We start from the raw sequence: 14473 nt of genomic DNA on the forward strand, positions 1-14473 counted from the left end.
GAATAATACTTTTTAAAAATATACTTTATATTAACCAACACTTTTATAGTTCAAAACAATCAGAAAAATGCGCAGAATAATTTAAGAACCATGGACCAACCCACCATCCAGATACTATAAATGTCTACATTTTGCCATATTTACTTCTGTTTTTAAAAGAAATAAAATATAAATTGTGGTCTTCCTACTCCTACTCCTACTCCAAACAGTGAACCCATTGTCTTCCCTTTTGCATCTGCTGTAATCAATAATCTGAAGTCAGTGGATAGTCCACCAATAATATGCTTTGATCATACATCTCTACGTCTAAAAACAATAGATTTGCTGGTGTTTTAAAAATTTTCATGGGCTAGGTACAGTGGCTCATGCATGTAATCCCAGCACTCTGAGAGGCCAAGGCAGGCAGATCGGTTGAGCTCAGGAGTTTGAGACCAGCCTGGGCAACATGGTGAAACCTTGTCTCTACCAAAAATACAAAAATTAGCCAGGTGTGGTATCATACAAGTATAATCCCAGCGACTTGGGAGGCTAAGGCTGGAGAACTGCTTGAACTCAGGAGGCAGAGGTTGCAGTGGCCAAGATGGCACCACTGCACTCCAACCTGAGTGACAGAACAGTGACCTTGTCTCAAAAAAAAAAAAAGAAAAGATTTATGTGAATGGCATAATTTTATCTATCCATTTGTAATTTATTTATTTATTTATCTATTTATTTATTTATTTTTTGCTCAAGAATGACTGTTCTTCTTTTAACCGCTATGGCATACCATTGTTTGAATGCACTAGAATTTATTTATGCAACACCCAACCATGGAAACATAGGTTATTTCCAGTTTTGTATTATTATATACAATGTTGCAGTAAACATTTGTACAAATGTGCAAGAGTTTCTCCATCATATACGCTTAGAAATAGAAATACTAAACGCTAATTTCAACTTTACCAGAGACAGCCAATTTTCTTTCCTGAGTGCTATACCAATTACTCCTCCACCCAGCATATCAAAGCTCTGCTTTTCCACATCCTCAACTATATGTGACATTATTAGACTTTTAAGTTGTTGCCAACATGATGGATGTGAAATATATTCCTTTAATTAATAACATATTCCTAATTACAGGTGCAGATAAATAACTTTATATACACTTATCTGACACCTGAACTTTGTCTTTTAATTGTTTACTTCCTTTGTCCATTTGCTCTAATGGATTGTTTTTTCAAACTGATTTTTTAAAGTTGTAGTTTATTCTGAGAATATATTTCCACTACTATAAAAGTATATCCTGGAGGACCTAGAAATGTATGATCAAAAATAGAAAATAATTTTCTTACTTTCCTTTTTGAGATGGGATCTCTATTGCCCAAGCTGGAGTGCAGTGGTGCAATCACAGCTCACTGCAGCCCAGGCTCCTGAGCTCAAGTGATCCTCCCACCTTAGCCTCCTGAGCAGCTGGGACTATCACTATCTTGCCCAGGCTGGTCTCAAACTACTGGGCTTAAGCAATCTTCCAGCCTCCCAAAGTGCTAGGATTATAGAAATGAGCTATGAGCTACCACACCCAGCCTAAAACTGAATTTTAAATATCATAATTCTGTAATACATTATCTTCAATTTTTTTTTTTTTTGAGATGGAGTTTCCCTCTTATTACCCAGGCTGGAGTGCAATGGTGCAATGTCAGCTCACCGCAACCTCTGCCTCCTGGGTTCAAGCAATTCTCCTGCCTCAGCCTCTTGAGTAGCTGGGACTACAGGCATGGGCCACCATGCCCAGCTAATTTTTGTATTTTTAGTAGATATGGGGTTTCACCATGTTGACCAGGATGGTCTCGATCTCTTGACCTCGTGATCCACCCGCTTCAGCCTCCCAAAGTGCTGGGATTATAGGCGTGAGCCACCGTGCCCAGCTTATCTTTAATTTTTAACTAAAAAGAAACAAAAAATAACAACACTATGACAGAAACTTCAAAGATAACTCTAAGAAAGTAAGTCTCCTTGAGTCACATTCCCTTAGTTTCAATGCCCAATTGTTGTGTCCAGTACTATTATTAATTCTTTGTTCAGAATCCTCTCAAAAAATCTGTGTCTATGTAAGCATGCATGCACACACACACAGACAACACATTACACATTATATATTCACATGGTATCCCACCTCCCCTATATTATTTGGTCTTCATACAAATGAGTTTATATTTATAGTGCTCTGTAAGTTGGTTGTTTTTTTCAAGTAACAATGAATTTGAAGATCCTTCTGTATCAATACATAAAAATCTACCTATTTTTTTCTTGATGGCTATACCATATTCCAGATACACTAAAATTAATACACAGTATTATATATATATTAAGTGCTTAATTATTATATCCCACAAGGTAAATTCAACAGCCATGATCTACAAAACAATCAACATTTTAATTCATTTGGCCCTAACATTTTCTATGCATGTATACCTACAAATCGTAAGATTTTATCTATAAATATTTAGCTATTAAATGATTCCTATCAATGCGTTGAATCCTGAGTCTGGATATAAACCACAGGCTACATTTTGCTTCGATATATCACACTGCTCTCAGTTGCTTGTCACAATTGGGAAAGGATGGGTTCTGCTGGCATTTAGTGGGTAGAGTCTAGGGATGCTGCTAAATAACCTACAATGCACACAACCAACCCTACAACAAAGAATTATCTGGCCCCAAATGTCAATAGAGTCCCTGCTGAGAAGCCCTGCTCTAGATCAATATCATCTAAATCATGACGCACATATACCCAGGGTATATACATGCATAGAGATGCTCTGAGGATTCAACATGCTTAAAGGCTGTAGTAATATCTACTTCACTACTTTAAAAAAAAAAAAAAAACTAAACAGTATCTCCCCCCTTTAAAAACAGAATATTTGATATCTAAGAATGTGTTAATAACAAACATGTAGGAAGCGTTACTGTAGATCATATCACTTCCTCAGATTCATTCACTTTCTCAAACAAATGTTCATCTAAACATTCTGCTTGTCACTGTGATGTTTTCAACTGTTACACAGTTTTCCTTTTTTTAAAAAAAGAAAAATTCAGTCATATATTATTTAACTTTTATTCTTAATGGACAATTGGGATAAAGAGAAACAGGAATGCCTATGTTGAAACAGAAGTTAGTAAGGACTACATACATAAATGGTAATTCTGGAAAGTTGTCACAGGATTCCCTTCACCATATTCATAAGATGCGCTCGTCAGATTAATAATCTTATACTGCACATCAAAACTGCAGATACTTGGAGAGCATGAGTTAAAAAGAAAAAAAATCCACTGATGATTTTATCTACTTTGGCTTATCATATACTAGGAGTAAAGACTTCTCTCTGCCATAGAATACCATCACAGAGAAATTCTTTCAAATAATAATTGAATCTCTAATATTTGAACGAAAAAATTTTTCATTTTTAAAATCTAAATGAGTGAAATTTTAAGTTGCAAAATGTAAGAATTCTAAATATTACCATGGCATCAATTCACTTTTAAGTCTTCATTGTAATATATATGTGATGTCCAAATCAAACACGAGACGTATCATTTTTAACTTATTTTTCAGTAAAAAGTTTTTAATATAATTTTAAAATTAGAAATAACTTGGTAACGTCCACAACTGGCATGTTTACATACTATTAGTGCAAAGATAATAGTGGTCCAACTTTTATAGAAGATAATTTTATTGAAGTAATAGCTATCAAAGTTTAAATGTCTCCCCTCCCCTACTAAAATCCCAGAGTTCAACAAGCAAGGAGTTTAATTTGGGAAGTGGAGAAGTTCTAGGTCAAGCATAAAATGATAATCCCTTCAAGTACAAATTATCCTTGAAATCATTTCAACTTCAGTATACACAAGCTGAAGTGCCTCAGGGCAGCCCATAACAATATCTCTGAATAACAGCATTTCATAGTAAAACTCTTTTAAATTTTACTGGGATCTACTTCTTGAGTAGCATGACTAGTTTTGATGCACTAGTTTCCCTCCTGTTTTGAAATTTCTCTTGGCCAAACACATGCAGTTAGATAAATGGTAAAATAATGAAATGTACTGACTGTTTGACACTTCATCTTTGTAAGAATTCAAACTACAGATAAACTTACAAAAGTACTCCAGTATACATAAAGATTTTTGCAACATGGTTCCAAATAATAAAACTAAGAAAACATTTGAAATTCCTATAAACTTTCTTTAAAATTCAGCCTAATAAAAAATATAGCATTCATGCAGGGTGCGATAGCTCACACCCATAATCCCAACACTGTGGGTGTCCAAGACAGGTGGATCACCTGACGTCAGGAGTTCAAGACCAGCCTGGCCAATAAGACGAAACCCTGTCTCCACTAAAAATAAAAAAATCAGCCAGGTGTGGTGGCAGGCCCCTGTTATCCCAGCTACTCAGGAGGCTGCGCAGGAGAATCCCTTGAACCCGGGAGGAGGAGGCTGCAGTGAGCTGGGCCGAGATCATGCCACTGCACTCCAGCCTTGGGCAACAGAGCAAGACTCTGTCTCAAAAAATAAATAAATAAAATATATATATAGCCATTCAGTATAATGAAGCTATTAATAAATAATGAGATATTATAAATGTATTAAATATGGAAGTAGAAAAATCTAATACATATTTTAAGTGAATGAAATTTCAGTCTTATAATACGACTTCATTATAATAAAATTTTCTGTTAAGGATAAATAAGAAACCCTAGAAAAGCTGTTTGATCTACTTAAGACAGAAGGACTAGGGGTATTTGAAGGAGAAAAGGAACTTGCATTTGTTCATTTTTTACTTCCTGTAGTACTTACATTGTCTTTTTAAATGTAGGTGGCAGGTCAGATGGTACAGGTAGTTCAAATCTAATTAACTCAATTCATTACTACTATTAATAATAGTAACAACAATTATAAAAATAACCAAACAAGGATAACAGCAATAGGAAAATTAATAAAACAATAGGCATAAATCAGCACTGTCACAGATAAACTAAGATATACTGTTACCCTACTTATGAGACCTTATTATCTTCAGTTTAAACTTTCTTTGTGTGGTCCTTGTCAGGTTTTTCTATCAGCGTAATACTGACCTCCAAAAGGGGTCTTATACTCTAAGGTTCTGAGGTCTCTAGCTAGTCTATCTTATTCTCTCTACCTTTGGGGATCTTCTAATGCTTATTTTACATATAATGTCCAGAATCTTTATCTGTATTTCACAGGAGAATAGGGAGAAGTGAGTCTATTCCATCTTGTCTCAGAAACAGAATATATTAATACTTGTTAATTCAATAAAATATTTAATTTTAAATTATACTGTTTTATTTTCAATTTTGCCACTTCCAGCAATAATGAAAGCTAACCTAGTTATCCTTCCTTTTCCCAGTTCTTACCCAATGTATACAGCTTCATTAAAAAAAGTATAAACTTTAATTTTTTAAAAGTTGTAACTCTGAAACAGTAAATTGACCACACTTGTTATTTCTGCCAAACTATTTTATATTATTATTAAAAATTGAAAGAGTACAGGCATGCACCACCATGTCTGGCTAATTATTTCCTACTTTATAATAACAGGATTTGTTGTTCCAGCTGCTGGGAATGCTGTCACACCTTCAGGGTTTGCATCAGCTGAAGAAAGCCTACCAGTCCAAGGCCATGTCCTTCAGGGGTAGCTCATGTCCACTGTCTAATGGAGGCAGGTATATAAAGGTCTAGACATTCTGACCCAATGTAGGACACTTCTCAAGGGCCATTTCTGCTACAGAGCTCCCCGTGGAATCAACTGAGGCTGATGGGAAGTCCTATTTCCCTCCATTCCCTTCTACAGGTGTTGATCTCAAAAGAAATCCCTAACAAATAACTGCACAATCAGCTCAATCTTGGTATTTACTCCTTGAGAAATCCAACCAGTTACAGTTAAGACAATTCAGTCTTAGGGAAATTAAAAGTAAAAACTAAGGTTGTTGAATATAATGGACACTGGCACATATCCCAGTGATATATGGAACATTAAAGCTCCCAGATACTTTGTCAAACAGGATATTACTACACAGTAATTACCTCTCAGGGATGCAGAGAAAAAAGGAACAATTATACACTTTAGGAATGTAAATTAGTACAATCTTTATGGAAAACAGTACATTGATTTCTCAAAGAACTAAAAATAGAACTAACACTCCATCCTGCAATCCCACTACTACTAGGTATCTACCCAAAGGGGAAAAAATATCATTGTATCAAAAAGATACCTGTACTCAAACATTTATCAGCACTATTAACAATAGCAAAGTCACAGATTCAAACTTAGTGCCCATTAACGCAGGACTGGATAAAGAAAATATGGTGTGTGTATACATACATGTATGTGTGTGTGTGTACACATATGTAAAAAAATACATATATATACATATATATATATTTATGGGAAATCTTATCTTCTGCAGCAACATGAATGGAACTGGAGGCCATTATCTTAAGTGAAAAAAACTCAGAAACAGAAAGCCAAGTACCACATGTTCTCACTTGTAAGTGGAAGCTAAACCATGAGTACACATGGACATACAAAGTGGAATAATACATTGCAGACTACAAAAGATGGGAAGGTGGGAAGGGGATGAAGGTTGAAAAGTTGCCTACTGGGTCCAATGTTCACTATTTGGGTGATGGGTTCACTAGATGTGTACTCCACCACGATGCAATATATGCATATAAGAAATCTGCACCTGTATCTCCTAAATATATAAAACCAAAAAAGTGTTTAATGAATAAATAATATTTTTAAAGTAATAATTACTTCTGGGAGGTAGAAAAAGGATGGACTTGGGTGGTAAAAGAACATGTTAGCTTTATCAGTATATGCTACTATTTGTTTTACAAAGAATATATTTGTGCTTCTCTTCAGAGGGTTTTCTTTTTCCCCCAGAGTTTAAAAAAAACCTAGAAGCAAATACTTGACCAAAATGTTATTAATTCTGGGTAATAGAACAAAAGTGATTATTAGTTTCTTCTTTGTGTTTTCAAATTTCTCCAAAGAAATAAACAATGAAGTTTTTACTTTCAATGCCACCGTATCTGTAATCATGGGAACCCTTTTTGCTTTTCCCTATTATGTCTGTTCATCTTTGGGTTGCTACAAGTGCTGACAGATAAATGAAGATTTCTAAGGGCAAATTTCTCTTTATTCTCTTATAAATCTTGCCAACTTCCAGGGCTAATATTCAGCCTGCTCGTCAGTATCACCTTTTGCCAGTTAAAATACTGACAGAATTCTACACCAGTTAAGTTCTGCTTCCTTGAAGCCTCAGAATGCCTACCCCAAGCAACCCTTCACCATGACACAGTACAGCAGGGGACCCCTAGAACTTCACCCCAAATCTATGTGTGATGTCAGTTCTGACCAGGCCATACCAGGTGCTGGATATTTTTAACATCACTCCAGCCAATCCTTCCCTCAAATCTACATAAAAATGCTGGTAATTCTTGCACTAATAGATTTTACTATAACTCCTGTAACATAAAACAAAATATAAAGTGACTGCATAATCAGCATTAAACAGAATTCCTAGACGGCATGTTCAAAACTCCTGCTGACTTTTGCTTGTAACAGAATATAGATAAATACAAAATAATATAAACAAGCAATGTCATATTAGAAATTAATGATTACAAAATGTCTTTCTAGAGTGTAGTCTGCACCCATCCTTTAATTATAGCTGCATAAGCCCCACATTACAAGGGTTTCCATTTAGTATCCCACTAATATTAAATTAGCATTATGGATTGTAACCTTTATCATAATTATATCATAATTGTGTTGAACTTGTCTTTTATGCCTTAAAAAGTCACCATAAATGTTACCAAATAATATTTAATGAGTTGTATGTAATTATATAGTTTCTGAAAAAAATTTCTAAAATGCTTATATATTCTAGTACGTAAGACTCTTACCTCAGCTCTTTTCAGCATTTCCCATTTATTCAATATTTTCATGGCAAATACTTTATCTGCATTTTTTAGTTTTACTACAGCAACCTGGAAAAGATAATGGAAATATAAATTTTAAAATATGACAAATAATAATTTTTTCAGCCATCCATTTTCCTTTTTCCTCTCTGTAAAAAAGTAAGTACCAATTATCAATTATTTCAATGCAGTTCAAATTCTAAGATCCTAAATTAAATAATGTTGTCAGATGAAAAAGTTAGTGAACACGTGCCAAACCAATAACTATATTTGTGAACACTGTATTAGTTGGTAAGTATACATTATATCCCCCTTTTCAAGTTTTCTGCTCTGGAATTTAAACTCAATATCTACTATCATTAGAAACTGAACAAAAGGTTCAACAGGAAAGAACTAGAGCTTATTAAATAATGCATGCAAAGCTCCAATACCATGTTACAAGGAAGGCCTGCTGCCAAAACAAATATGTTCTACGAGGATCAAACAATATGAAATAAACTGAAAACAATCCTATTTTTCATACCACATACTCTTACATACTATACCATAATCCACATACACACATATACGTACACATACCTAGAGAGCAATTAAAACTAATAATTTTACAAAAACTAGACTTTACACATCCCTTCCAAAAAGAAAAAAAAGGGAACATATATTTCTGTATTTTATATTTCAATTGTGGATCAAAAACTATCAAATACATAAATACCTTTCTCACTCTCAACAAACTGATGACATTTCTATCTCTCTGCTTCAGTTTAACCAGATAATTTCTAAGTGCACTTACAGCCCATTGGATTTACCATAGGCCTGAGGCTCGCCTACAAAAGAGAAAGATAAAGGTTGAGCGAGACTGTTTCCAGTTACTGGAGATGGGTGGGGAGGAAGAGAAATGCTACCCTAATATGCAGAAAGGGAGGTCAAACTATATGCAGCAGATCTTCAAACTGCTGTTCAATGGGATATTTCCAAAATTAGAGAATAGGTTTAAATTCAAATGCCAAAAAAAAACTTAATAGCAAATGTGCATATCAAGGTTATTTAATAAATTTATATCTGAATCAGACTGCAATAAAAGTAATATGACCATATAATTACAGTAAGTTTATAAATACTGAATATTTTTTGGTAATTGTTATAAGTGGTTATAATGACTGTGATTATAGTTTTTCATCAATTAAAATGGTGTGAAAGGAAAGGAAGTATCTCAATTTCAAACACAATCATTTTAGTCTTCTGTCATATTTGGAGAAATGATGGGTCAATTACTGTTCTCCCAATGGGCTCGTACTTAAAGAAGGATGTAATGAAGAATAAGGAAAAACCTGAAACATTTTTTCACTAAGATCTCTAAAAGGATGAAAATAACACTTGAGCTATGGCTTAGACTCTAAAATCAAACCCACGACTGGGAGTGCACTTGGACAGAGGGACAGGAGCACTAAGCTATACAAGCCAAAATTTAGAGTGGGGAAAACACACAGAATGCTATCGCTTACAGCTTCTTATTCTGATTTAGGGAAGAATAGCTGAAAGACTCCAAAACTTAGGTATCTTCCCCTCCTAAGGTCACAATGTGAGAAAAGTGCCAGCAGTACTCTACAATTCACCAATTTTCTATATGCAAAAGTATGTAAGCATCTGCTGATAACTACTAATAACAGTAGTGGTAGCAGTAGTACCCACTCAATACTAATAGTATAAATCTAGTAGGAGGAGAAGTGCATTCTAAATGCCAGGCACTATGCTAAGAGTTTTATATAGGTCCATAATCCCTTATCTGCAATTCTAAAAGACAAAAGGTTTTCATAACTCATTTGGCAGCATGTAGTGACATCAGGCTATTGATATTCTTGTTTTTTAATCTCACTTAATATGGAAACAAACATGCTTCACTGAAGAAACATGAATATAGCTGTTTATGAAGTACTGCTCCAAACCCCAATAGGAATGTTATATAAAATAGAGTATACACACTAAATTACCCTTCTAAAATCCAGAAATACTGGAACCAAAACAACCTGTGGATTATACAGCTGTGCAGTAGAAATAATGATAATGCCTAATATTTACTGAACACTGAAACATTTAGCTAGCATTTACTGTGGCTGTTTTGTGGAGTGGTGATAGCATGGATTCTGAAGCCAGACTACTTGGGTTTGAATCCTGCTTTAAAACATTAGCTGTGTAACTCTTGACAAAAAACTTAACCTTTCAATACTTCAGTGTCCTAATTGTCATGATAATGGGGTTAATGATAACGGGGTTAATAACAGTACTTTATACAACTGTGGTAAAGATTTTTAAAATTAATAAAAGTATAATCCTTGTACTTGGGATTACTGACCACTAATTATTGAGGTGTAATTGATCAGGGCCAAAATGAGATCCATTATACACACCTGTGCAGTCATCAGGGATGCCATACTGCTGCAGGGTGAAAAACAGTTTCAAGTTTTTAAAGGGCCTGGTGCTTAGTAAGCGTTCAATAAGTGTTAGCTACGATTATATGCCAGGCATTGCACTAAGCACAGTATAGCTCAATCTCTTCACTGCCATTTACTCTACCTCTAATATGTGGCAAGGAATATAACTCTCAATTTCTTCAGTTTCTTCAACTACCAAAATAAAAAATCTTTCATCTCTTTAATTTCTAACTTTCTATAATTTTATACTTATGACATATATATTTACATAGAAATATGGATAGAAGTACCCTCAATTGAGTATATCTATCTACAAATAAAAACCAAACCACAATATTCACCGGTGTGGTCTTCAATAGTAAAATATTGAAATGAACTTAAATATTCTAAATTATCATTTTGACTAAATATGACATATCACAGTATGACATAAAATTTTCATACACTTGAAAAAAATTACTGAGGAATGTTAATAGGGAAAAGTTCACAGTATAATGTTAATGAAGTTTATTAAAGTGTGTACACTGTGACTTTTTTCTCTCTGTATATATGTACACACACATAAAATATGCACCATAAATTTCTATGCTTTATGTATATTAAGAGAAGAATCAAAATATTAGAAGATCAGGTATTTCTAGGCGATGCCATTTCTACTTGCTTTTCTACATTTTCCATATAACACATATAAAATTTGAAGCATGGAATGAAGTAGTACAGGATATCACATCATATCCTGGTCATGAAATGACCATAAATTATCACAGTATTGTGGTGTAACTGATAAGGGCTAAAATGAGACCCATTCTACACATCTGTGGTCATCAAGAATGCCATGCTGCTGCCAAGTGAAAAACATTTCAAAGCTATCGTATAATAGTTTCATGAGCTACCTAAAATCTTTTCTGGAATAAGGTGAGTGTGGTGAAATAAAAGTCAGTTCAGGAAATATTCTTGAATTATCGAATTGATAAATGACGAGAAAATAATATGAAGCTTACAAAGTAACAAAATAAAATCAAACTAATGTTGGTTTTCTCCTTTAACACTGCAAGTCATATTCATATTCATTTCAGGAGCTGAAAATCAAGAAGAGGAGGATTCTCTTAGAACTCTAACTTCAGGTCCTATATTTTCAAGAACCATAGCTAACATAGAAGAGTGTAGTATGCTAAAACGTCCTTTCTTGTTTAGCTTGATCAAAATTAAAAGTACATTTAGTATGAACTGCAAGACTATAATTTAACACAGAACAAAGACATATTTTTAAAAATACTAGCAATATCTCGAAAGACTTTACAGTAAAAACATGTTAAAAAAACACTCTAAACACTACAGAAATAATCACTAAGTGACAAATGTATACAATTCAGTTCTTAAACACAATGTACTATCATTTGAAGCTACAAACTGTAGTTACAAATTGTAGTTACAGAATGCTGTAACAATACTTTATGTTCATTCTTAACTTACAGGTTGTAGAATACAGAAACTGTTACCATGGAGTTCTATACATCTAGTCTTCCTGCATATAGCAAGAATTCATTCACCATACCTCCTCTGTTCCAACCCATTCCAAGCTACCATTATATCTTGCCTGGGGCTGGGCATGATGGTTCATGCCTGTAATCCCAGCACTTTGGGAAGCGGAGGTGGGTGGATCACCTGAGGTCAGGAGTTTAAGACCAGCCTGGCCAACGTGGTGAAACCCCATCTCTACTAAAAATACAAAAATTGGCCAGGTGTGGTGGTGGGTGCCTGTAGTCCCAGCACTAGGAAGGCTGAGGCAGGAGAATCACTTGAGCCCAGGACGTGGAGGTTGCAGTGAGCCAAGATCATGCCACTGCACTCCAGCCTGGGAAACACAGTGAGACTCTGTCTCAAAAAAAAAAAAAAAACAAACACATAAACTTGCCTCTATTGTCCTACCTGACCTCTCTACTCCTGCCCTCTCATCTCACAATCCAATCTAACCTCAACACTGAAGCCACAGTTGGTCCTGTTAAAATGTAGCTCAGATCATGACACTCTGATCATGACATTCCTCTGCTCCACTGCTTTCAATGGTTTCCCATCTCTCTCCAAGTAAAAGTGAAGATCCTTACTATGCCTTATAGGGTCAACATGTTCTGGCCCTCCACCCTCCCTGACCTCATGCTACTTTTCCCCTGGTTCGATCTGCTTCAGCCATAATGATCACCTTGCTCAATCCCAACTGATAGCCATTGCACTTGTTGATCCCTAGGCCTGGAATACTCTACCCCCACAAAGCCACACAGCCTCCTCTCTCATTCCTTCACTGAAATGTCACTTTGCCCTTGACATTTTCTAACCCATTTCTTTGCTTCCCTTTCCCATTAATTCTTATCATATTTCATGAACTATATATTCTATTTATGTATTTTGTTCATTGTTTGCTTCATTCACTACAATATTAGCTAATGAGGGCAGGGATTTTTTTTTTTCCTATTTGTTCACTAGTACATGCTTAGTACTTGGGAACCTACAGGTACTCAACAAACATCAGCTGAATTAGTGATGAATGATTGGTAATCTATGTTGGTATATATACATGCAAAATTGAACAGCATCAATATTCTCAGCTGCAAGTATACAACTAAACTGATACTAAAACTCAAAAATAACGTATTATGACAAAAGAGATACAACTGCAATTTTGTGATTTATTAAATGTCTGTCAGCTTATTCCAGCTTATTCTGCTCTCTTAACAGGCATCAAAGTCTTGACTTCACAACTTGGTCTTCATTATCTTTCGTCTGTTGCTGTTCACTATTTATTGTTTGCCTTTGTAACCTTTAATTTCCCCTATATATCATCTACTATCATTTATGATTAATAATAAAAAACAACTCTTATTTATAGAAAGCTTTGCCTATGCCAGGCGCTGGACTAAGCATATTACATATATTACCCCTCATTTAATCCTTACACCAATCTAAAGTAGATTCTACAATCCCCACTTAAATTAGTAAACTAATGTTTGCAGAATTAACTTACTAATAGTGACAAAATTAATAAGTAAGAGAACCAGAATATGTACCCTGGCTATCTGATAAGACAGCTAATATACTTTACTATTCTAAGTACTGAATAGTTGTATACGTACTGAAGAGTTCTTCCGATTCATCATACCTATAATTCTGATACCTATTGACACGTGTTAATGGTGATCATTACAAAATGTGTTGAAATCACTGTATTTGTGTTTTTAAAAACTGTTCTGTGAGTGAACAACTTGTGTTCAAAATATTTACTAAAAAATTGCGGAGGGAACTAAGTATTATCTTTAATAAACAAACTAAAAACACTAAAGAGTTTATTAAATCAGCCAGAGATACCCTTTCTATGGAGACACAATTTATATATTCAGTAGCAAAAGTCAAAATATTTTAAAATTGGGACAGCATGGGCATCAATCAATCAGAACAAACACTGGCTATAAAATACACTATGCCCATACCAGTTTGCCCCTAAAGACTGAAGACTAGCACCATCAAAGGTGGATCATGCAATATAACTTCAAATTTCTTTTACTCTCTCACGAATGCCACGAGAGCCAGATAAAAGAGTTTTTAAAGAAGAATGAATGGCTAAAGGTAATTCTCCTTTCAGATCCTAGAACTGGATTATGCAGACACGTAAGGGCCTAGTTATAGTAATTAGAGGAAGCAAGCTAATTAAAAGCTTTTGACACCTGAAGCAGGGGTAGCAGGCCAAAGCAGCAAGCTTTCACAACAAGCTCTGAAGCCCAGAAGCCTTGAAGCTGCCGGAGCAAGGCTGGAGCAGGCAGAAGCGGTGAGCCACCAGGAAACTGTTGACAGGCAACACCCAGGGCGTAAGTTAAAGGTTTTCCTGAAAGCAAAAAGGAAAACCCAGCGTTAAGTTAAGCAGTAACTAACAACAATTGAGTTGTAGAGAGAAGGTTTGTAATTCACTGAGCTGCTGAATTTAAATTATATCTTGCTCACTGTTTCCCACAATGTATGCATTTCTTATAGGAATTACATAAATGATGCATTTATTTTCATGGATTTTTTTT

The 14473-nt window shown here is 34.8% G+C and overlaps 1 protein-coding gene across 21 annotated transcripts in view; it reads right to left on the minus strand.

Moving 5' to 3' along the window:
* CDC42BPA (CDC42 binding protein kinase alpha) overlaps positions 1 to 14473 on the minus strand; it is a 331128-nt gene that overhangs the window by 227782 nt on the left and 88873 nt on the right. For all 21 annotated transcript variants that reach the window (XM_012459841.3, XM_012459835.3, XM_012459840.3 and 18 more), the window contains exon 3: positions 7966 to 8049. In XM_012459841.3, coding sequence (XP_012315264.1) covers positions 7966 to 8049 — 84 coding nt within the window. The remainder of the gene's footprint in view (positions 1 to 7965; positions 8050 to 14473) is intronic.

The sequence above is a fragment of the Aotus nancymaae genome, unplaced genomic scaffold (assembly GCF_030222135.1).
Source record: "Aotus nancymaae isolate 86718 unplaced genomic scaffold, 86718_ANA_hifiasm-v0.15.2.pri h1tg000032l_0, whole genome shotgun sequence".
NCBI classification, from domain to species: Eukaryota; Metazoa; Chordata; class Mammalia; order Primates; family Aotidae; genus Aotus; species Aotus nancymaae.